Source organism: Somniosus microcephalus, chromosome 3 (assembly GCF_052327205.1).
Source record: "Somniosus microcephalus isolate GS21.2 chromosome 3, FLI_Smic_1.0, whole genome shotgun sequence".
NCBI classification, from domain to species: domain Eukaryota; kingdom Metazoa; phylum Chordata; class Chondrichthyes; order Squaliformes; family Somniosidae; genus Somniosus; species Somniosus microcephalus.
This window is the reverse complement of record NC_140989.1, coordinates 357684931-357709130: the sequence shown is the minus strand read 5'-3', so window position 1 is coordinate 357709130 and position 24200 is coordinate 357684931. Positions and strand designations below refer to the sequence as shown.

The following is a 24200-nucleotide window of genomic DNA, read 5'->3' as shown; positions in this document are numbered from 1 at the left end:
CAGAGGGTAGAAGGGCGGAAGGTGGAGGGGCGGAGGGTGGAGGGGTGGAGGGGCGGAGGGGGCGGAGGGTGGAGGGTGGCGGGGCGGAGGGTGGAGGGGCGGAGGGGGGAGGGGCTGAGGGTGGAGGGGAAGAGGGGGAGGGGCGGAGGGTGGAGGGGTGGAGGGGCGGCAGGTGGAGTGGGCGGAGGGTGGAGGGGCGGAGGGTGGAGTGGGCGGAGAGTGGAGGAGCGGAGGGTGGAGGGGCGGAGGGGGAGGGGGCTGAGGGGCGGAGGGTGGAGGGGGCGGGAGGGTGGATGAAGCGGAGGGCAGAGTGGCGGAGGGGGAGGGGGCAGTGGGTGGTGGGGTGGAGGGTGGAGGAGCGGAGGGTGGAGTGGGCGGAGGGTGGAGGAGCGGAGGGTGGAGGGGCGGAGGGGCGGAGGGGGGAGGGGCAGAGGGGGGAGGGGGCAGTGGGTGGAGGGGTGGAGGGGCAGAGGGTGGAGTGGGCGGAGGGTGGAGGGGCGGAGGGTGGAGTGGGTGGAGGGTGGAGGAGCGGAGGGTGGAGGGGGTGGAGGGTGGAGGGGCGGAGGGGTGAAGGGGAGAGGGGGCGGAGGGTGGAGTGGTGGAGGGGCAGAGGGTGGAGGAGCGGAGGGTGGGGGGGCAGAGGGGGAGGGGGCTGAGGGGCGGAGGGTGGAGGGGCGGAGGGTGGATGAAGCGGAGGGGGGAGGGGCTGAGGGTGGAGGGGCGGAGGGGGGAGGGGCAGAGGGTGGAGGGGGCGGAGGGGGAGGGGGCAGAGGGTAGAAGGGCGGAAGGTGGAGGGGCGGAGGGTGGAGGGGTGGAGGGGCGGAGGGGGCGGAGGGTGGAGGGTGGCGGGGCGGAGGGTGGAGGGGCGGAGGGGGGAGGGGCTGAGGGTGGAGGGGAAGAGGGGGAGGGGCGGAGGGTGGAGGGGTGGAGGGGCGGCAGGTGGAGTGGGCGGAGGGTGGAGGGGCGGAGGGTGGAGTGGGCGGAGAGTGGAGGAGCGGAGGGTGGAGGGGCGGAGGGGGAGGGGGCTGAGGGGCGGAGGGTGGAGGGGGCGGGAGGGTGGATGAAGCGGAGGGCAGAGTGGCGGAGGGGGAGGGGGCAGTGGGTGGTGGGGTGGAGGGTGGAGGAGCGGAGGGTGGAGTGGGCGGAGGGTGGAGGAGCGGAGGGTGGAGGGGCGGAGGGGCGGAGGGGGGAGGGGCAGAGGGGGGAGGGGGCAGAGGGTGGAGGGGTGGAGGGGCAGAGGGTGGAGTGGGCGGAGGGTGGAGGGGCGGAGGGTGGAGTGGGTGGAGGGTGGAGGAGCGGAGGGTGGAGGGGGTGGAGGGTGGAGGGGCGGAGGGGTGAAGGGGAGAGGGGGCGGAGGGTGGAGTGGTGGAGGGGCGGAGGGTGGAGGAGCGGAGGGTGGGGGGGCAGAGGGGGAGGGGGCTGAGGGGCGGAGGGTGGAGGGGCGGAGGGTGGATGAAGCGGAGGGCAGAGGGGCGGAGGGGGAGGGGGCAGTGGGTGGTGGGGGTGGAGGGTGGAGGAGCGGAGGGTGGAGTGGGCGGAGGGTGGAGTGGGCGGAGGGTGGAGTGGGCGGAGGGTGGAGGAGCGGAGGGTGGAGTGGGCGGAGGGTGGAGGAGTGGAGGGTGGAGTGGGCAGAGGGTGGAGGAGTGGAGGGTGGAGGGGGCGGAGGGGGTGGTGGAGGCTGCTTAAGCGCCAAAAGTCAACGCTTGGCTTGACTTCTACATAAATGCAGCTGTTTGCTCATGATGCTGGAGTTGTGCGATCAACCCAGTAAGGTGGTGGGGGTGGGGACTCCCTATCCTGAGAATTCCTGCTTCCTGGCTCAGTCGTGACTTGAAGCCAATAGACTGAGTGAGGTGAAGTGTATTTGCCTCCAGATGGGAACAAATCTCGGCCCATGGAGAACGGGTGGGGGGTGGGTGCGGGTTTGCGGTGGTGGGCTGTGTCCATGTGTGGGGAAGGAGACCAGATCCCTGAAGAAGAGGTATGGAATTTTGAGATCAGGCCCCTTACACGGGAAGTTGCCAGATTTTACAGCCACATGGGGTAAAGGGAGGCACTGGGATTAACCCATAGCCACGTGGGTGTCCAATGGCCCTATGTAAATAAGGTGCCCGCCCACTGACTCCGCAATGTCCATCCTTGGGCTTATAACCATCCAAAACCTACAATGAGTTTACAGCACATTAGGAGGCCATTCATCCCATTGTACTTGAGACAGTTCTTTGTTAGAGCAAGCCAGAACAAATGTCACTATCCTGCTTTCTTCTCATAGCTTTGTAGCTTCCTCTACTTCAAATATTTATTTACATTTTCTTTAAAAGAGGCAATGATCTCTGCCTCAATTACTCCGAGGCAAAGCATTCCATACTCCAACAGCGCTCTAAATACATTTCTCCTAATCTATCTCCCCACTCTCATAGTGACAATTTTAAATTGATGACTTTTCGTCACTGGCTCCCCAACCAAAGGAACTATTCTTTGGGCACCGCACCTCAGGAAGGATCTATTGGCCCAGAAATTCAGGTCGGGGGCTTCCCGCGGGTGCAAGCCCCCGACCTGCACTTACCGAGCGTGCCGCCGTTGTGCTGTGGGCCCGTGTGGGATTCCGATCCTGGGCCTCCTCCAACTGCCGGCGTGCAGTGCTTGTGTATCCCAGGGGCGCAGTTAGTTCGAAGCGTCCCCTGGGATCACGTGGGCCATGGGGAGCCAATCGGAGCAGGGAATGCCCATTCATAAATTTGACAGGAAGTGCTGTCAAAACTATAAATACAAATCAGCCCCAAAACATCACTAAAACTTCAAATAATTTTTTTTTAAAATCACATTTTAAAATAACTATAAATTACATAAAATAACTATTTTAAACAATATTTTAAATTTTTCAAAAAATTAATTACAGTTTCTAACAGGGCTAAAAATAAACTTACCTTTCTTTAAAGTATTTAAAAATAATAAACCTGTGGAAAAAATGTTTTAATTTTACTTAATTCACCACTTACCTTGTTAAAAGCAGGCCTTGTGACTGCTTTTTATAAGCGTAGCTGCTGGAGACTTACCCTCTCGGAAAAACCTGGGAAAAAAACGGAAGTTCCAGGCGTACGCGCTGCCTCTCCGGCGCACGCGTTCCACCTGTGAACAGCTTCCTTTAAGGGAACGGAAGTTCTGGTTTCCCGCACATGCGCAGTGCATGCACAAAACCGGCACTTTCGTTGGGCCTACGCGTGAGTACCCAGCGCGTACTCACCCGTGGGGACTCGAAGTTCTGGCCCAATGTTCTTAGAGAGGATGCAACACAGATTCACCAGAATGAGAATGATACCGGGGCTAAAAGGGTTAAATTATGAGGCCAGGATGCATAGACTAGGTTTGTATTCCCTCAAGTATAGAAGGTTCAGGGGTGATCTAATTGAGGTGTTTAAGATGATTAAAGAATTTAATAGGATAGATAGAAAGAAACTATTTCCTCTGGTGGGGGGAGTCCAGAGCACGGGGCATAAATTTAAAATTAGAGCTAGGGTCATTCAGGGATGTCAGGAAGCACTTCTTCACACAAAGGGTAGTGGAAATCTGGAACTCTCTCCCCCGAAAAGCTGTTCAGGCTGGGGGTCAATTAAAAATTTGAAAACTGAGATTGATAGATTTTTATTAGGTTAAGGGTATTAAGGGATATGGAACCAAGGCGGGTAAATGGAGTTAAGATACAGATCAGCCGTGACCTCATTGAACAAGCTCGAGGGGCTGAATGGCCTCCTCCTGTTCCTACGTTCTCAGTGACTAATCTATTTTGCTCTGAAACTAGGCGTTGGTTTTTGGATACCCTACCCACTACAGCGACACATGAAGCAATTCAGTTCATCCAAACGAGAATTGAGCAGGGAGACCTCACGCAGTTTGAAGCAGCCCAAGCTCTGGTTTCTATATTACATTCCATCAAAGCCGACTGCCATGGTGTAGATAATGCTACGGTATGTCTTCACTTCTCTGTTCATATAGTGATGTGCTTATTAGAATAAGGGATTAAAGGGATGTGTGTGTGTGTGTGGGTTCACTATCCACAATGGTTAACACGTTTGTACAAAATTCCCTGTCCGCTATTTGTATAGCACCTCATCACATCCTAGTGCGCTTCACAACCAACCGATCAGTTTCACTGTTGTTACGTAAGCCAATTCATGCACAGCAACACCCCACAAGCAGCCGTGCCTTCAGCTGTCTAGGCTCTAAGCTTTGGAATTCCTTACCCAAACCTCTCCGGCTCTCTACCTCTCTCTCCTCCTTTAAAAAACTGCTTAAAACCCACCTCTTTGACCAAGCGTTTGGTCACCTGTCCTAATGTCTCCTTCTTTAGATCGGTGTCAATTTTGTTTGCCTGACTTATGCTCCTGTGAAGCACCTTGGGACATTTTACTGCGTTAAAAACACTACATAAATGCAAGTTGTTGTAAATGAGATGAATGACCCAATCATTTGATTCTGGTGGTGGTGATTACTGGAGAAATGTTGACCAGGACACTGAGAGAATTGCCTGATCTTCTTCAAAAAAGAAAGACTTGCATTTATATAGCACCTTCCACGACCACCCCTGCTCTTCTCTGATATAGTGCCATGGGATCTTTTACGTCCCCCTGAGAGAGCAGACGGGGCCACGGTTTAACGTCTCATCTGAAAGATGGCACCTCCGACAGTGCAGCACTCCCTCAGCACTGCACTGGAGTGTCAGCCTAGATTTTGTGCTCAAGTTTCATGCAGCTTGAACCTCTGAATCTTTTGATTTAGAGATGAGTGTGCTATTAACTGAGCCAAACTGATCAAGGGGTTAACCTGTTTAAACATCGTTCATTGGTGGGCGCGTGAGGGCAGCTGTTAGCTAGTACAAACTGATGGAAGAAGTAATGCAGATCATTGCTGCTGGAGAGAGGGTACGAAGGTGTAGAGCAATCAGCAGTGAACAGTAATAGAAACATAGAAACATAGACGATAGGAGCAGGAGTAGGCCATTCGCCCCCTCGAGCCTGCTCCGCCATTCAATGCGATCATGGCTGATCATCCAAACTCAATACCCTGTCCCTACTTTCTCCCCATATCCCTTGATCCCTTTAGCCTTAAGAAATATATCCAACTCCTTCTTGAATATATTTAATGAATTGGCTTCTACTGCCTTCTGTGGTAGAGAATTCCACAGGTTCACCACTCTCTGGGTGAAGAAATTCCTCCTCATCTCTGTCCTAAATGGCTTACCCCTTATCCTTAGACTGTGACCCCTGGTTCTGGACTCCCTGACCATCGGGAACATCCTTCCTGCATCTAGTCTGTCTAGTCCTGTTAGAATTTTATAAGTTTCAATGAAATCCCCTCTCATTCTTCTAAACTCCAGCGAGTACAAGCCCAATCGACACAATCTCTCCTCATACGTCATTCCTGCCATCCCAGGTATCAGCCTGGTGAACCTTCGCTGCACTCCTTCCATGGCAAGAACATCCTTCCTCAGATAATTTAGGGGTTGTCAGATTATCCACCAATTTTGGTGAACCACAAGTTGGGATCCCATCCAATACAGTGGACATTCAATAATCCAACCTATCTATAAGATTATAAGTTGTTTGTTGAAATTTCTTTTTTGGTAGTTGTAATCTAAATTGCATTCACAAAATAAATTCCAGACAGTGTCACCCACGACTCAGTGGGTAGCACTCTTGCCTCTGAGTCAGAAATTCATGGGTTCAAGCCCCACTCCAGAGACTTGAACACAAAATGCAGGTTGACACTCCAGTGCAGTACTGAGGGAATGCTGCACTGTCTTTTGGATGAGATATTAAAGCAAGGCCCCATCTGTCCTCTCAGGTTGATGTAAAAGATCCCTGGCACCATTCAAATAAGAACAGGGAGTTCTCGCTGGTGTTCTGGCCAATATTTATTCCTCAACCAACATCACTAAGAACAATTATCTGCCCATTATGACATTGCTGTTTGTGGGAGCTTGCTGTGTGTAAATTGGCGACCGCGTTTTCTACAAGGTACTGACTTGAATAGAGAACTGGTTGGCAGACAGGAAGCAAAGAGTTGGAATAAACGGCTCTTTTTCCGAGTGGCAGGCAGTGACTAGTGGGGTACCACAGGGATCGGTGCTAGGAACCCAGCTATTCACAATATATATTAATGATCTGGACGAGGGAACTAGATGTAATATCTCCAAGTTTGCAGATGACACAAAGCTGGGTGGGCGTGTGTGCTGTGAGGAGGATGCCGAGAAACTCCCAGGTATCAGTCTGACTCAGAGGCAAGAGTGCTACCCACTGAGTCACGGGTGACACTGCCTGGAATTTATTTTGTAAATGCAATTTAGATTACAACTAACAAAAAATAAATTTCAACAAACAACTTATAATCTTACAGATAGGTTGGATTATTGAATCTCCACTGTATTGGAAGGGATCCCAACTTGTGGTTCACCAAAATTGGTGGATAATGTGACAACCCCTAAATTATCTGAGGAAGGATGTTCTTGCTATGGAAGGAGTGCAGCGAAGGTTCGCCGGGCTGATACCTGGGATGGCAGGAATGACGTATGAGGACAGGTTGGGTGATTGGGCAGAAGCATGGCAGATGCAATATAACGTGCATAAATGCGAGGTTATCCACTTTGGTGGCAAAAACAGAAAGGCAGATTATTATCTGAATGGCAATAGATTGGGAGAAGGGGAAGTGCAACGAGACCTGGGTGTCCTTGTGCACCAGTCGCTGAAGGTAAGCATGCAGGTGCAGCAGGCAGTTAAGAAGGCAAATGGTATGTTGGCCTTCGTAGCGCGAGGGTTCGAGTACAGGAACAAGGAAGTCTTGCTGCAGTTGTACAGGGCCTTGATGAGACCACACCTTGAGTATTGTGTGCAGTTTTGGTCGCCTTATCTGAGGAAGGATGTTCTTGCCATGGAGGGAGTGCAGCGAAGATTCAACAGACTGATACCTGGGATGGCAAGAATGACTTATGAGGAGAGATTGGGTCGATTGGGCTTGTACTCGCTGGATTTTAGAAGAATGAGAGGGGATCTCATTGAAACTTATAAAATTCTAACAGGGCTAGACAGACTAGATGCAGGAAGGATGTTCCCGATGGCCGGGGAGTCCAGAACCAGGGGTCACAGTCTAAGGATAAGGGGTAAGCCATTTAGGACAGAGATGAGGAGGAATTTCTTCACCCAGAGAGTGGTGAACCTGTGGAATTCTCTACCAAAGAAGGCAGTAGAAGCCAATTCATTAAATATATTCAAGAAGGAGTTAGATATATTTCTTAAGGCTAAAGGGATCAAGGGATATGGGGAGAAGGCAGGGACAGGGTACTGAGTTTGGATGATCAGCCATGATCTCATTGAATGGCGGAGCAGGCTCGAGGGGCCGAAAGGCCTACTCCTGCTCCTATCTTCTATGTTTCTATGCTTCTATCACAACAGTGACTACACTTCATTGGCTTTAAATCACTTTGAGGCATCCCGAGGTTGTGAAAGGTGCTGTATAAATGCAAGTCTTCCTTTTTTTTTCTTTTTAAAGAATTTCTCATTTCAACATTACTCTTAGCTTATTTTCTGAAATGCTGCAGTGAGAGAGGAAACTAGTGTCAATTTTATAGCGATTATGTTTTTAATTTTGAAGAGCATTGAGTCTTTTAGCAAAACGATCTTGAACTAAGACGCTCTGGGATAAGACAGGATTGTACCTACCTTCTGGCTGGAGTATATGGCACCAGGGGAGAGCATCTATTTTACACTGGGGCCAGCATAGCTCGCACCTTCTGGGGTGTGGCTAGTTCCCCCTCCCCCTCCCACTTATCAATGCCCCCAGCAGCCCCTTATATAAGCGGACCACGGTTAAAGTAAATAATAAAAGGAAATCACCTTCACTCTTCCGTCCCACCCCCTCACTCTCCCCCCCCCCCCCACTTCAGACGGGGCCCAATTCTGCTCTTCACAAGGCCAGCATGGCTCCAAAATTACACCAAGTCCCTATGAAGCTGAGGACGCAGGAGTTTGCATGGTAGGGAGTCCCAGCTCCACTTCTGGTGCCCTTGTAAGGACTGCGAAACATGCCCCCAAATAGGCAGCTCACTGACTTTGTTATCAATGTGGACCCTGAACCCAAATGGTTTGTTCACCCCGCTGACTCCTCCGCGCATGCCCCGCTCCCCGCCTGCCCAGGTTCCGCTCCATGTGAAAACCACCCCCCCTGGGTTCGAGTTTGCTTCAGTAATCATTCTTGTTTTGGTTCCTCATAAACTGACAGCAAAATATTTCTGCTTTTCCCAAGGTGTTTTTGTCCAGCCCTTACATGCAGAGTAACCCTTTGCTCCGCAGAATCGCATTACTTGCTTACGGATCGTTGGTCCAAAGGTATTGCATGACTGTCCGGGTTTGCCCTGATGAAGCTCTCCGGGTACGTGAGTATCAGAAACCTGGCCCTAGATTTTCGCCAGGGCAGTGACCCGAGGGAGCGGATCAATAGGAGAGAAATCGGGCGGGTTCTATAACAGGCGGGCAGAAATCCACCCCCTGATCTCTTTTAGATATAAATACAATCTCCACCATGTTTAAAACGGGCAGTCACTTATATCGGCCAGAAAGTGACAACCGTTACCCATTTGCAATCATGTCAATTTCAATGCTGCCGGTTATAGCGTCTTAAGCACTGCATTTATTTCGGCAGAAACAGCTGCACTTACGCACCAGTTCGCAGCTCGTTAAGATGCACTGAAGGCAAAGAACAAATATAAGTAAATGACACCTTGTTAATATTCGTTACCTTTTGTATACTAAGGCCCTTCTAAATGGTGTGGGATTGCGGTGTGTACTGAGCACTGGCTGCAGTTTAAATGAAGCTGGTTGCATTGCATGCAGTCTAGTTTAGTTTATTCAATAGTGATCTGCGACATTCTTGTTATATGGTAGGGTACTGTAATCGCGCTACCCTATTATACCGGCTATTACGTATAGCAGGTGACGTAAGAAAACTCACTAAGCACTTGGTTGAGTATAAAACAAGGCTTTAATCAACTGTTTCACAACCGTGAGATTCTAGTTACATCACTAGTTCCTGGTTACAAAAACGTCCTGGGCAAGCTGGGCCCACGCCCGAGTATTTATACTCCTTTGATGGCACCACCAGCTGGCCACCCAGTGTTATTTCATGAGTCATTTCTTCATGAATGATAAGGTTCATGACAGCAGGCAAATCACATTTGCACAGGCGTGCCCGTCTTAGGAGGTGGGGACTGTAACATTGGAATATAGGAACATAGAAACAGGAGGAGGCTATTCAGCCCCTCGAGCCTGTTCCTCCACTCAATGAGATCATGGCTGATCTGTATCTTAACTCCATCTACCCGCCTTGGTTCCATATCCCTTAATACCCTTAACCTAACAAAAATCTATCAATCTCAGTTTTGAAATTTCCAATTGACCCCCAGCCTCAACAGCTTTTTAGGGGAGAGAGTTCCAGATTTCCACCACCCTTTGTGTGAAGAAGTGCTTCCTGACATCACCCCTGAACGGCCTAGCTCTAATTTTAAGGTTGTGCCTCCCTTGTTCTAGACTCCCCCCACCAGAGGAAATAGTTTCTCTCGATCAACCCTATCAACTCCATTAATCATATTACACACCTCAATTAGATCATCCCTTAATCTTCTATACATGAGGGAATAAAAGCCTAGTCTATGCAACCTGTCCTAAGCATCTTAAGCGCCAATTTCCAGGCTCCACGTTGACGTTTTGTTTCTTTGCAGCCGCTCCACGAGCTCGTCGTAGAAGCTGGCAGCACAGGCCAAGACGAAGAAACGATCCTCGGCCTCAAAGCGATTGGCAATGCCGGGCAGCCAGCGAGCCTGAAACGCATCCAGAAACTCCTGCCGGGATTTGGGAATGCCGGCAGCGGCGCCCCGACCAGGATCCAAGCGGAGGCCGTGATGGCGTTGCGTAACATCGCCAAGAAGGAGCCGCACAAGGTGAGACGAAATGGCGAAATTCGCTCCGAGGCCTTTTTTTGAACGGGATCGCAAAAAGTTGAATAGACTGAAAGACAACACAGGGCAAGTCGGGAAGTACTAGTCAGGTATATAAACGGGAAATGATGGAAACACTCAGCAGGTCAGGCAGCGTCTGTGGAGAGAGGAATGCCGCGGCGGCAGCACGCTCTCCCGAAGCAGGAGACCCGAGGATCAACAGAATATTCCTTGCCTCAGTCCTTGCTTGAAAACTTGTACCTCTGTAACGCGTCACAGTTCTGACGAAACGTTGACTCTGTTTCTCTCTCCCCGCAGATGCTGCCTGACCTGCTGCGGGTTTCCTAGCATTTTCTGTTTATATTTCAGATTTCCAGCTCCGGCAGTATTTTGCCTTCTGCGGTAATGATCAGGCAATACCCAGCTTGGGTTAGCGAGTCCTGTGGGCGGCAGGGCGGAGGAATGACTGTGGGCAGCAGGTGTGGATCCCCCATCGTCGGCGTCCTCTTGAGAAAACCGCCCCCACTCAGTTATGAGTCTTCGCAATCAGTCTTAATTTTAGCACCGTGAGAATGCAAGAGGAAATGAGGAGGAAAGCAATAGAGGGTTTTTTTCCCTCCCACATGACAGCTGTCCTTCATTACGCCAGCGCAATTCACATTCCATCTCGAGCCATCCTTTGTTTCTTAACCTGTCCCGTTACCATCTCCTCTTGCCTTGAATATCTCTTAATGCCTCTTTTCATCTCCTGCCTTCTATCCTATCACAGACCTTCCCTTTTGTTCTTTCATCCCCTCCCCCATTTCCCAGCCCCTAAATTTGCTTTAAAATCTGTTCCTTTTCCTGCTTTTTTCCAGTTCTGACAAAAGGTCATCGACCTGAAACGTTAACTCTGTTTCTCTCTCCACGGATGCTGCCCTGGCCTGCTGAGTTTTTCCAGCGTTTTCTGTTGTTATTTCAGGTTTCCAGCATCCTGCAGTATTTGGCTAAGGAATAGAGGGCCATGCTGATAAGGTTAGATGAATAAGGGGTGGGTGGAGGCGCGTATGAAGCATAAGCACCGGCACAGACAAGTTGGGCCGAATGGCCTGTGGCTGTGCTGTAAATGCTACAGGAAACTTTTTTTTATCCGGCATGGACGGGACGGACGTAGTGCCGGTTCATCAAAAATTCCGGATAACCGAAAGCTATAGTAAAAGATACGGAGCTGAGAGCTCCGTATAAAGCAACAAACCCTGTTGCTTAGCAACAGGTTCAGAACAATGGCCACAAGTTGCAAGCGTCTCTGTAGCTTAGCAACAGCTGCAGCCACACCCTTGCACAGCAACACATGGAGGAAAGCAAGTAATAAAAGTTACCTGAACCTACTCCTGAATTTTGCCGGTTAACCGAGATTTCCGGTTATTTAGGTGCCGGTTAATCGAAAGTTTCCTGTATGTAACTCTAAGTAACGTCTAAAACAGGCATTTGGCCTATGTAAATTAAGAGCCTACTGCCTGCTAAAGGACCCTTTTGACAAATTGGACACCTCACGCACTAGGCTGGCATCGGGCCTACCCCGCTTAGGATTATTCAGCGGCAGTCAACTAAACGTAAGCCTTTGTAATTTTTTTAAAAAACACCTTCCTGTGGAACCCGAACCACACCCCCTCCCCTCACCTCACCCAGATAGCCCGCTCCAACCAAAGCCCCCACCACCTCCCCCGCCCCACCCCCGCCAACCTCCATTACTTACCTAAGGGCCTCGACCGGAATGCAGGCTGCCTGAAATCGGGCACCGGCAGCTGGTCCCAAGTATGCAGATTCGGCCCCAGGTCCAATTTCTATCAACCCTTGGGCCGCCTGCTTCGGGAGCACGTGGTGCCAGGTCTGGGCCTGAGAAATGGGCCCAGGCTAATCTCTGCTCCGAAGAGTGCAAGGCCCATGTTTTGCTAACCTTCCTTCAATAAATCATGTCCTCTGTCACGAAGGCTTATCCTTGTGGCCTTTCTCTGTACTGAGCGAGTGCTGCACTGTCGGAGGTTATGTCTTTCGGATGAGACGTTAAACCGAGGCACTGTCTGCCCTCTTAGGTGGATGTAAAACATCCCACGGCCACTATTCCTAAGAAGAGCAGGGGAGTTCTCCCCAGTGTCCTGGCCAATATTTACCCCTCAACCAACATCAATAAAAAACAGATTATCTGGTCATTATCATAATGGCCCAGAAATTCGGGTCCCAACGCTTGAGTACGCACGGGGTACTCACGCGTAGGTCCAACGAAAGTGCCGGTTTCCTGCATGCACTGCACATGCGTGGGAAACTGGCACTTCCGTTCCCCTGAAAGAAGGCGTTGACAGGTCAAACGCATGCGACGGAGAGGCAGCGCGTGCGCATCGAACATACGTTTTTTTTGCAGGTTTCTCCGGGAGGGTAAGCCTCCAGCCATTACACTTTTAAAAAGCAGGTGTAAGGCCTGCTTTTAACAAGGTAAGTGGTGAATTAATTAAAATTAAAACATTTTTTCCACAGGTTTATTATTTTTAAATACTTTAACGAAAGGTACGTTTATTTTTAGCCCCGTTAGAAAATGTAATAAATTTTTTCAAAATTTTAAATTATTGTTTAAAATAGTTATTTCATGTAATTTATAGTTATTTTAAAAATGTGATTTAAAAAAAAAATTATTTGAAGTTTTAGTGATGTTTTGGGGCTTATAGTATTTATAGGTTTGACAGGTCTTCCTGTCAAACTTATGAATGAAGCATTCCCTGCTACCATTGGCTCTCCATGGCCCACATGATCCCAGGGGACACATTGAACTAACTGCGCCCCTGGGATACGCAAGCACTGCGCGCCGGCAGTTGGAGCAGGCCCAGGATCAGAATTCCACGGGGGCCCACAGCACAACAGCCGGCGCGCTAGGTAAGAGCAGGTCGGGGGCTTGCACCCACGGGAAGCCCCCGACCCGAATTTCTGGGCCATTGCTGTTTGTGGGAGCTTGCTGTGTGCAGATTGGCTGCCAAATTTGCTATATTACAGCAGTGACTACACTTCAAAAAGTGCTAAATTGGCTGTAAAGCACTTTGGGGCATCCTGCAGTCATGAAAGGCGCTATATAAATTCAAGTCTTTCCTTTTCTTTCCATCCCTACGATTAAGATTACAAATATGTACATCAGACCTAACTTAGCTGCGATCTCTTGTACAGGTGCAAGTCATCACCGTACAGCTATTAATGAACAAAAAGAACCATGCCGAAGTGCGAATGAGAGCTTTCATCGTCTTGCTGGAAACAAAACCATCCTTGGCTTTAGTAGTAACAGTGGCTGACTCACTGGCCAGAGAGACCAATTCACACTTGAGCAGCTTCGCTTATTCCTACATGAAATCTCTAGCAGGGACCTCGCTGCCAGATCTCCAGTCATTGTGAGTATAAAGAAACCAGGGACCATTGAGCAGTAACTTGGTCAGCTAAAGCGAGAGCTCTATTGCTAACGCCACTGATTTTCACAGGGCCGCCACTTGCAACATTGCAGTCAAACGATTGAACCGAAAGTGCGACACACTCAGTTACCGGTACAGCAAAGGCTTCCATTTCGGCGTGTTTAAAGGTAAGCGGAAGACAGAACCAATTGTTTCAGCTCTTTTATTCTTTTTCTTTAATAACTTTGAACAAAAACAAAGGGATAATAAATTATAATCCTGGCAAATGGAATGTTGGTCTTTATTGCAATGGGGCTGCAGTATAAAAGTAGGGAAGTCCTGTTACAACTGCACAGGGCGTTGGTGAGACCACAGCTGGAGTACTGCGTACAGTTTTGGTCTCCTTATTTAAGGAAGGATATACAGGTACTTGCATTGGAGGCAGTTCAGAGAAGGTTCACGAGGTTGATTCCAGAGATGAAGGGGTTGTCTTATGAAGAAAGGTTGAGCAGATTGGGCCTATACTCACTGGAGTTTAGAAGAATGAGAGGGGATCTTATTGAAACATATAGGGGGAAAAATTCAGTATCGCCCCGTTTGGGGCGCGATTATCGGTCGTGTGCAAAGTTTAGCGCCTGGCGCTAATTATTGCCTCCGATTGCAAACTTGGCTTTTATCGCCCCCGGAGGTGATTGGAGAGCTAAATCAGGCGCTACACACCTCTCTTAAGGTGCAAAGGCCGAGGAGTGAGGCGCTACCTCAGAGCGCTGGCGAAGCTCATGTGATGTTAGTCAGCAATGGAACACAGACACACTGGCGCCGGCCAGTTCTTAAAGGGGAGGGTCGATCTTGCTCTCCATCCACACCCTGCTCATTGCGGCCTTGAATCTCGGCCTGGAGAGACCTGTACATCAATTCTGCTGGAAAGAACAATGGAGAGACCCAGGGAAGGAGCTCAGAGTGCAGCCCCCATAGTCTCTTCTAAATCGATACAAGGAAGGGCAAATCAAAATGAACCTGCAAAGTGCTGCTCAGTACCCAAAACTCCTTCACACAGCGTTGAATCTCTCCAGAAGTCTCTCTCTCTCTCAGAATGCATGGTGCAAAAATGTCACCAACAAAAAAAGGCAGGAAGCGGTTGCCTTTAAATAGCGCTCCCCCAGTCCCTTCCCAACTGCAAAACGTGCCCCTCAACCTGTCGTTGTTAGCGGCAAGCGGAAAGGCAGGGGACACCACTCAATATCCAGTCCAGGGCGCTACCGGGGCGTTGCACACTCGACTGATATCAGGATCTGCCGGCGCAGGAGATCGTGGCGGTAGTGTTTAGCGCCGCCACAAAATGTCTAGTTAATTTTGTGAGCGGCGCAAACATCGCCGTGCACGGGCGCTAGTTGCTTTGCGCCCCATTAGCGCCCTCTTAAGGTGCTAACGGGAGGCGCAAACCAGCTGAATTTTTCCCCCATAAGATTCTGGAGGGGCTTGACAGGGTAGATGCAGAGAGGATGTTTCCCCTCGTGGGGAATCTAGAACTAGGGGGCATAATTTCAGAATAAGGGGGCACCGTTTTAAATCAGAAATTAGCAGGAATTCCTTCTCTCAGAGGGTCATGAATCTTTGGAATTCTTTTCCCCAGAGAGCCGTGGAGGCTGGGTCATTGAATATATTTAAGGTGGAGATAGACAGATTTTTGAGCAATAAGGGCATCAAGGGTTATGGGGAGCGGGCAGGGAAGTGGAGTTGAGGCCAAGATCAGATCAGCCATGATCTTATTGAATGGTGGAGCAGGCTCGAGGGGCCAAATGGCCGATGCTCCCGGAGACTCTACTGAGGGAGTGCTGCACTGTTGGAGGTGCCGTCTTTCAGATGAGACATTAAACCAAGGCTCTGTCTGCTCTCTCAGGTGGATGCAAAAGATCCCATGGCATTATTTCTAAGAAGAGCAGGGGAGTTCTCCCCGGTGTCCTGGCCAATACTTATCCCTCAACCAACATCAATAAAAAACATTATCTGGTCATTATCACGTTGCTGTTTGTGGGACCTTGCTGTGTTTAAATTGACTGCCATGTTTCCTGAATGACAACAGTGACTACATTTCAAAAAAGTACTTCATTGTTTGTAAAGCACTTTGGGGATGTCCTGTGGTCGTGAAAGAAGCTTATATAAATGCAATTACTTCTTTCTATCTTTATATTATTCCTGGTGTCCACAATTACTCCAGGTTGTTGCAGGGCCCACCAGTCCTGGAAGGCCGCAAGCTCCTTCTCCAGGGCCAAGTTTCGGTTTTGTTTTTGACCTCTGAAGTTGAGATGGTCATTCAGTTCTTTGGAGCTTGCACCTATGAAAGTCATAAACGTGGGTATTTGCGAAGTCGGAAGTCAAGACTTAATTCCCTGTCCCACAGGCCACTGTTCAAGCCCTTTGCCATGGTACGACAGCAGAGCTGAAAGGAAATGCTGGGAATACACCAGCAACAGTAAAGTGAAACCGCAGGTGAACACCTCGGGTGTAAACTCTTCTCTCGGCTCAGGAGCATTTTGGTTTTTTTTAATTTGCGATTTCCAACATTTGTAGTTTGTTCCTCTTTCTTTTCACAAAGCTTCCTTCCATTATATGATCAGGGCAAACGGACACACAAGATGTTTATGGATGAGGAAGGCCATTCGGCCCATCTTCTTTCATCCATCCAGGATCATTGAAACTTATAAAATTCTGACAGGACTAGATGCAGGAAGGATGTTCCCGATGGTCGGGGAGTCCAGAACCAGGGGTCACAGTCTAAGGATAAGGGGTAAGCCATTTAGGACAGAGATGAGGAGGAATTTCTTCATGCAGAGAGTGGTGAACCTGTGGAATTCTCTACCACAGAAGGCAGTAGAGGCCAATTCATTAAATATATTCAAGAAGGAGTTGGATATATTTCTTAAGGCTAAAGGGATCAAGAGGTATGGGGAGAAAGCAGGGACCGGGTACTGAATTTGGATGATCAGCCATAATCTCATTGAATGGCGGAGCAGGCTCCTATCTTCTATGTTTCTATGATAGAATCATCCAGCACAGAAGGAGGCCTTTCGGCCCATCTTGCCTGTGCCGGCTCGTTGAAAGAGCTCTCCAATTAGCCCCGCTGCCCCTGCTCTTTCCCCGTAGCCCTGCAAATGTTTCCTTTTCCAGTATATATCCAGAAATCCAAACTCCTCCCATTGCTGCATCTAGTTGTTTCTTAAACAATTATCGGGTTTTCTCCTCCACCGCTCCACCATTCCAACTGTTGAATGAAAGAACTTGCATTTGTATAGCGCCTCTCACAACCTCAGGATGTCCCAAAGCGCTTTACAGCCATTAATGTTTTTTTTTGGCGTGCGGTCACTGTTGTAATGTCGGAAACGCGGCAGCCAATTTGTGCACAGTAAGATCCCACAAACAACAATGCGAGGAATGACCGGATAATCAGTTTTAGGTGCCGGGAGCACTCCCCTGTTCTTCTTCTAATAGTACCGTGAGATCTCTTGGCTGAGGCGGACAACAGGTCCTCGGTTTAACATTTCATCCAAAAGGCAGCAATTCCGACAGTGCGGTATTCCCCTGTTGTGCAACAGAGAGATTAAATTAACACACGTCAGTGACTTTTACTTTCACAGCAATTGAGTCTGACATGAATCAGTCATTCATGAAAGAAAGACTTATGAAATAATACTGAGCGGCCTGCGGGTGGCGCTGTCCAGGGAGAGTATAAATACTCGGGCACGGGCCCAGCTTGCGCAGGACATTCTTAACAGGAACTAGTGAAGGACACAACTAGACCTCCATGTTGTAAAACAGTTGACTAAAGCTTTGTTTAACGCTTAGACCAAGTGCCTAGTAGTTTTCTTACGTCAGAGTCTGTGACATTCATCCCTAATCATAACATTGAAGTTACACTGGGCAAATATATGAAGGGGTGCTTCCGTACCCCAGCGAGCTGCAGTGTTCACAGGGGATGTGGGCCAGAGAATCAGCCCGACCTCAGACCCACACCCCCTCAGAGTTCGACTTCTCTGCTGGGATCATCCCCTGCGTCTACAAACACTTAACACACACTGGAGGCCAGCTTCAAATTTTGCAATATTAACACCTGGGAAAACACAGCCACCGACACATCACTATGGCAACATGTCCCGCCAAGTTGAATGAATTTAAGGCTGCGTGGTCGCAAGATCTGGTTGCAAAGTGCCTGGCACGTGAGGCAGCTTATCCATCCGCCTTGCCTGGCTTTCAATGCGAGAGGTGGGGCGCTATGCGTACGTTCAGGATCTGGCTCATCTCCCATAAGTGCATCCATAACAACTGAGACTCATCCGTCGATTCGACAAGAGACTCCATCATTACTCGTTGGTCTCCTGTGGCCTTGCACACAGAGGAGTCAAGACCAAGTATAGTCTTCACGTGAGGTTGGGCTAGAGGGCAGGAGATCAAAGGATCAGGATGCACCACTGTACTCAGTTCCTATTTTAAAGTCATACATTCCTTACTTTTGTATATTTGCATTGTAAATTCCTGTGTCTGCATTTATAATGGAAAAAGCCTATGAAACTGGTCACGCTGTAATTACATGCTCTGGCCAGTGGTGGCACTGCAGGACATGCTTCTTGGGGGGCTCGGTTGGAAGGGGTAACTATAGTGCATAAGATTACATGGACAGTTTCCTTTATAAATAAGGATATAGAAATTTTTATGGAAAAGCCAGTGGTTAGGATCTGGAATGCACTGCCTGAAAGAATGTTGGAGGCAGACTCAATCGTGGCTTTCAAAAGGGAATTGGATAAGTACCTGAAGGAAAACAATTTGCAGGGTGCGGGGAAAGGGCGGGGGAATGGGACTAACTGAGGTGCTCTTGCAGAGAGCCAGCACGGGTTCAACGGGCTGAATGGCCTCCTTCTGTGATGTAACCATTCTATGGTTCTATGATTCTAAAAAGTTGACAGGAATGCACGGATGTGATATATATACAAGTGCAAAATAATGCGGATGCTGGAAATCTGAAATAAAAACAGAAAATGCTGGAAATACTCAGCAGGTCAGGCAGCATCTGTGGAGAGAGAAACAGAGTTAACGTTTCAGGTCGATGACCCTTCGTCAGAACTGGAAAAAGTTGGAGATGGAACAGGTTTTTAAGCAAGTGTAGGGGCAGGGAGAGCGGGGAGGGGAGGAAAGAACAAAAGGGAAGGTCTGTGATCGGATGGAAGGCAGGAGAGATTAAGAGACAAAAGGGATGATGGTGCAGAGCAAAAGGAGATGGTAATGGGACAAGTTAAGAAAGAAAAGATGAGTCCAGATGAAATGTAAATGGCAATGGCAGAATCATCAACAGCTGCCATCTGAAAAAAATAGGGGCAGAGATTATTGTCTGAAATTGTTGAGCTCAATGTTGAGTCCAGAAGGCTGTAATGTGCCTAATCGAAAGATGAGGTGCTGTTCCGCGAGCTTGCGCTGAGCTTCATTGAAACAGTGTAGGAGGCTGTGGACGGAGAGGTCAGAGTGGGAGTGGAGCGGAGAATTAAAGTGACAGGCGACTGGAAGCTCGGGGTCACCCTTACGGACTGAACGGAGGTGTTCCGCAAAGCGGTCGCCCAATCTGCGTTTGGTCTCCCCAGTGTAGAGGAGACCACATCGTGAGCAGTGAATACAGTATATTAAATTGCAAGAAGTACAAGTAAAACTGTTTCACCTGGAAGGAGTATTTGGGGCCCTGGACAGTGGGAAGGGGGGAGGTAAAAGGGCATGTGTTGCATCTCCTGAGCTTGCATGGGAAGGTGCCGGGCAAAGGGGAAGGGGTGCTGGGGGTGATAGAGGAGAGGACCAGGGTGCCTTGGAGGGAGCGGTCCCTTCGGAACGCTGAAAGAGGGGTGAGGGGAAGATGCGTTTGGTGGTGGGATCACGATGGAGGTGGCGGAAATGGCGAAGGATGATCTGTTGAATGTGGAGGCTGGTGGGGTGAAAGGTGAGGACAAGGGGAACCCTATCGTGGTTCTGGGAGGGAGGGGCAGGGGTGAGAGCAGAAGTGCGGGAAATAGAATGGACACGGTCAAGGGCTGTGTCAACCATGGTCGAGGGGAATCCTCGTTTGAAGAAAAAATAAGACATGTCAGAAGCACTAATATGGAAGGTGGCATCGTCAGAGCAGATGCGGAGGAGATGGAGAAACTGGGAGAATGGAATAGAGTTCTTACAGGAAGCGGGGTGGGAGGAAGTGTAGTCCAGGTAGCTGTGGGAGTCAGTGGGCTTGTAGTGGATGTTTGTCAATAGCCTATCCCCAGAGATGGAGACAGAGAAGTCGAGGAAGGGAAGAGAAGAGTCGGAGATGAACCACGTGAAGGTGAGGGAAGGGTGGAAATTGGAAGCAACGTGAATGAAATATTCTAGTTCAGGGCGAGTGTAGGAAACAGCACCGATGCAGTCATCAAGGTACTGGAAAAAGAGGTGAGGGAGTGGACCTGAGTAGGACTGGAACAAAGAATGTTCCACATATCCCACAAAAAGACAGGCATAGCTAGGACCCATGCGGTTTCCCATAGCAACACATTTATATATATATTGATATATATATATAGTCCCTCCCCCAAACTCCATCTTGCCACATCCCTTCCTGCCATCAAAAGGCGCATAGAAACATAGAAGGTAGGAGCAGGAGTAGGCCATTCAGCCCATCGAGCCTGTTCTGCCATTTAATTAGATCATGGCTGATCATCCAAATTCAGTACCCTGTCCCTGCCTTCTCCCAATATCCCTTGATCCCTTTAGCCTTAAGAAATATATCTAACTCCTTCTTGAATATATTTAATGAATTGGCCTCAACTGCCTTGTGTGGTAGAGAATTCCACAGGCTCACCACTCTCTGGGTGAATAAATTCCTCCTCATCTCATTCCTAAATGGCTTACCCCTTATCCTTAGACTGTGACCCCTGGTTCTGGACTTCCCCGCCATTGGGAACATCCTTCCTGCATCTAGTCTGTCTAGTCCTGTTAGAATTTTATAAGTTTCAATGAGATCCCCTCTCATTCTTCTAAACTCTAGCGAATATAAGCCTAATCGACCCAATCTCTCCTCATACGTCATTCCTGCAATCCCAGGTATCAGCCTGGTGAATCTTTGCTGCACTCTCTCCATGGCAAGAACATTCTTCCTCAGATAAGGTGACCAAAACTGCACACAATACTTAAGGTGTGGTCTCACAAGGCCCTGTACAACTGCAGCAAGACAGCCTTGCTCCTGTACTCGAATCCACTCATTATGAAGGCCAACATACCATTTGCCTTCTTAACCGCCTGCTGCACCTGCATGCTTACCTTCAGCAACTGGTGCACAAGGACACCCAGGTCCCGTTGCACTTCCCCTTTTCCCAATCTATTGCTGTTCAGATAATAATCTGTCTTCCTCTTTTTGCCACCGAAGTGGATAACCTCGCATATATCCACATTATACTGCATTTGCCATGCAGCTGCCAAATCACCCAACCTGTCCAAATCATACTGGAGTTTCTCTGCATCCTCCTCACAGCACACACGCCCACCCAGCTTTGTGTCGTTTGCAAACTTGGAGACATTACATCGAGTTCCCTCGTCTAGATCATTTATATATATTGTGAATAGCTGGGGTCCAAGGACCGATCCCTGCGGTACCCCACTAGTCACTGCCTGCCACTCAGAAAAAGACCCGTTTATTCCAACTCTTTGCTTCCTGTCTGCCAACCAGTTCTCTATCCAAGACAGTATCTTACCCTCAATCCCATGTGCTTTAACTTTGCACGCTAATCTCTTATGCAGGACCTTATCAAAAGCTTTCTGAAAGTCCAAATACACCACATCCACTGGTTCTCCGTTATCTATTCTACCAGTTACATCATCAAAAATTTCCAGTAGATTTGTCAAGCATGATTTACCTTTTGTAAATCCATATTGACTTTGTCCGATCATGTCACTGTTTTCCAAGTGCTCTGCTATTACATCTTTTATAATGGACTCTAGCATTTTCCCCACTACCGATGTCAGACTTACCGGTCTATAATTCCCCGTTTTCTCTCTACCAATTTTTTTAAATCGTGGGGTTACATTAGCTACCCTCCAATCCATGGGAACTGTGCCAGGGCCTATAGAATTTTGGAAGATGATCAGCAATGCATCTACTATTTCTAGGGCCACTTCCTTAAGTCTTCAGCCCATTCAATTCACTCCACGTGATGTCAAGAAATGGCTGAAGACACTGGATACTGCAAAGGCTATGGGCCCTGACAACATTCCGGCAATAGTACTGAAGACTTGTGCTCCAGAACTAGCTGCGCCCCTAGCCAAGCTGTTCCAGTACAGCTACAACACTGGCATCTACCCGGCAATGTGGAAAATTGCCCAAGTATGTCCTGTCTACAAAAAGCAGGACAAATCCGACCCGGCCAATTAACGTCCCATCAGTCTACGCTCAATCATCAGCAAAGTGATGGAAGGTGTCGTCGACAGTGCTATCAAGCGGCACTTACTCAGCAATAACCTGCTAACTGACGCCCAGTTTGGGTTCCGCCAGGGCCACTCAGCTCCTGACCTCATTACAGCCTTGGTCCAAACATGGACAAAATAGCTGAACTCAAGGAGTGAGGTGAGAGTGACTGCCCTTGACATCAAGGCAGCATTTGATCGAGTGTGGCATCAAGGAGCCCTAGCAAAACTGAAGTCAATGGGAATCAAGGGGAAAACTCTCCATTGGTTGGAATCATACCTAGCACAAAGGAAGTTGGCTGTGGTTGTTGGAGATCATTCATCTCAATCACATGACATCACTGCAGGAGTTCCTCAGGGCAGTGTCCTAGGCCCAACCATCTTCAGCTGTTTCATCAATGACCTTCCCTCCATCATAAGGTCAGGAGTGGGGATGTTCGCTGGTGATTGCACACTGTTCAGCACTATTCGAGACTCGTCAGATACTGACGCAGTCCGTGTCCATATGCAGCAAGACCTGGACAACATTCAGACTTGGGCTGACAAGTGGCAAGTAACATTCGCACCACACAAGTGCCAGGCAATGACCATCTCCAACAAGCGAGACTCTAACCATCTCCCCTTGACATTCAATGGCATTACCATCGCTGAATCCCCCACTATCAACATCCTGGGGGTTACCATTGATCAGAAAATGAACTGGACCAGCCATATAAATACTGTGGCTACAAGAGCAGGCCAGAGGCTGGGAATTCTGCGGTGAGTGTCTCACCTCCTGACTCCCCAAAGCCTTTCCACCATCTACAAGGCACAAGTCAGGAGTGTGATGGAATACTCTCCACTTGCCTGGATGAGTGCAGCTCCAACAACACTCAAGAAGCTCGGCACCATTCAGGATAAAGCAGCCCGCTTGATTGGCACTCCATCCACCACCTTCAACATTCACTCCCTCCACCACCGGCGCACTGTGGCTGCAGTGTGTACCATCTACAAGATGCACTGCAGCAACTCGCCAAAGCTCCTTCAGCAGCACCTTCCAAACCCGCGACCTCTACCACTTAGAAGGACAAGGGCAGCAGACGCATGGGAACATCACCACCTACAAGTTCCCCTCCAAGCCACACACCATCCTGACTTGGACCTGTATCACCGTTCCTTCACTGTCGCTGGGCCAAAATCCTGGAACTCCCTTCCTAACAGCATTGTGGGTGTACCTACACCATATGGACTGCAGCGGTTCAAGAAGGCAGCCCACCACCATCTTCTCAAGGGCAATTAGGGATGGGCACTAAATGCAGGCCTAGTCAGCCAGCGATGCCCACATCCCATCAATGAATTTTTTTTTTTAAAGTACCCTAGGGTGTAGATTATCAGGCCCTGGGGATATATCGGCCTTCAATCCCGTCAATTTCCCTAACACCATTTCCCTACAAATACTGATTTCAATCAATTCCTCCCTTTCATTAGACCCTATGTTCCCCAACATCTCTGGGAGATTATTTGTGTCCCCCTTTGTGAAGACAGAACCAAAGTATGTATTTAATTGGTCTGCCATTTCTTTGTTCCCCATTATAAATTCCCCTGATTCTGACTGCAAGGGACCTGCGCTTGACTTCACCAATCTTTTTCTCTTCATATATCTATAGAAGCTTTTACAGTCAGTGTTTATGTTCCCTGCAAGCTTACTCTCATAATCTATTTCCCCCCCTCTTAATTAATCCATTTGTCCTCCTTTGCTGAATCCTAAACTGCTCCCAATCCTCAAGTTTGCTGCTTTTTCTGGCCAAATTATATGTCCTCTCCTTGGATCTTATGCTATCCCTAATTTCCCTTGTTGAGTCACCTTTTTTGTTTTATTTTTATGCCAAACAGGGATGAACAAATTCTGTAGTTCATCCATGCGATCTTTAAATGTTTGCCATTGCCTATCCACCGTCAACCCTTTAAGTAACGTTCCCCAATCCATCCTTGCCAACTCGTGCCTCATAACATCGTAGTTTCCTTTATTTAAATTCAGGACCCTAGTCTCTGAGTCAACTGCTTCACTCTCCATTTTAATGAAGAATTCTATCATATTATTATCGCTCCTCCCTAAGGGGCCTCGCACAACAAGATTGCTAATTAATCCTTTCTCATTACATAATACCCAATCTAAGATGGCCTGATCTCTAGTTGGTTCCTCGACATAATGGTCCAGGAAACCATCCCCTATACACTCTAGGAATTCCTCCTCCACAATATTGTTACTAATTTGGTTAGCCCAATCTATATGTAGATTAAAGTCACCCATGATAACTGCTGTGCCCTTTTTTGCATGCATCTCTAATTTCCTGTTTAATGCCATCCCCAACCTC

The 24200-nt window shown here is 48.8% G+C and overlaps 1 protein-coding gene across 1 annotated transcript in view; it reads left to right on the top strand.

Moving 5' to 3' along the window:
* The window catches only part of LOC147122380 (vitellogenin-like), a 140818-nt gene that overhangs the window by 34785 nt on the left and 81833 nt on the right, over window positions 1-24200 (top strand). Inside the window, exons 9-13 of the mRNA XM_085978276.1 lie at window positions 3800-3965; window positions 8296-8421; window positions 9767-9985; window positions 13172-13389; window positions 13477-13574. Of these exons, the coding sequence (XP_085834402.1) occupies window positions 3800-3965; window positions 8296-8421; window positions 9767-9985; window positions 13172-13389; window positions 13477-13574 (827 nt within the window). The remainder of the gene's footprint in view (window positions 1-3799; window positions 3966-8295; window positions 8422-9766; window positions 9986-13171; window positions 13390-13476; window positions 13575-24200) is intronic.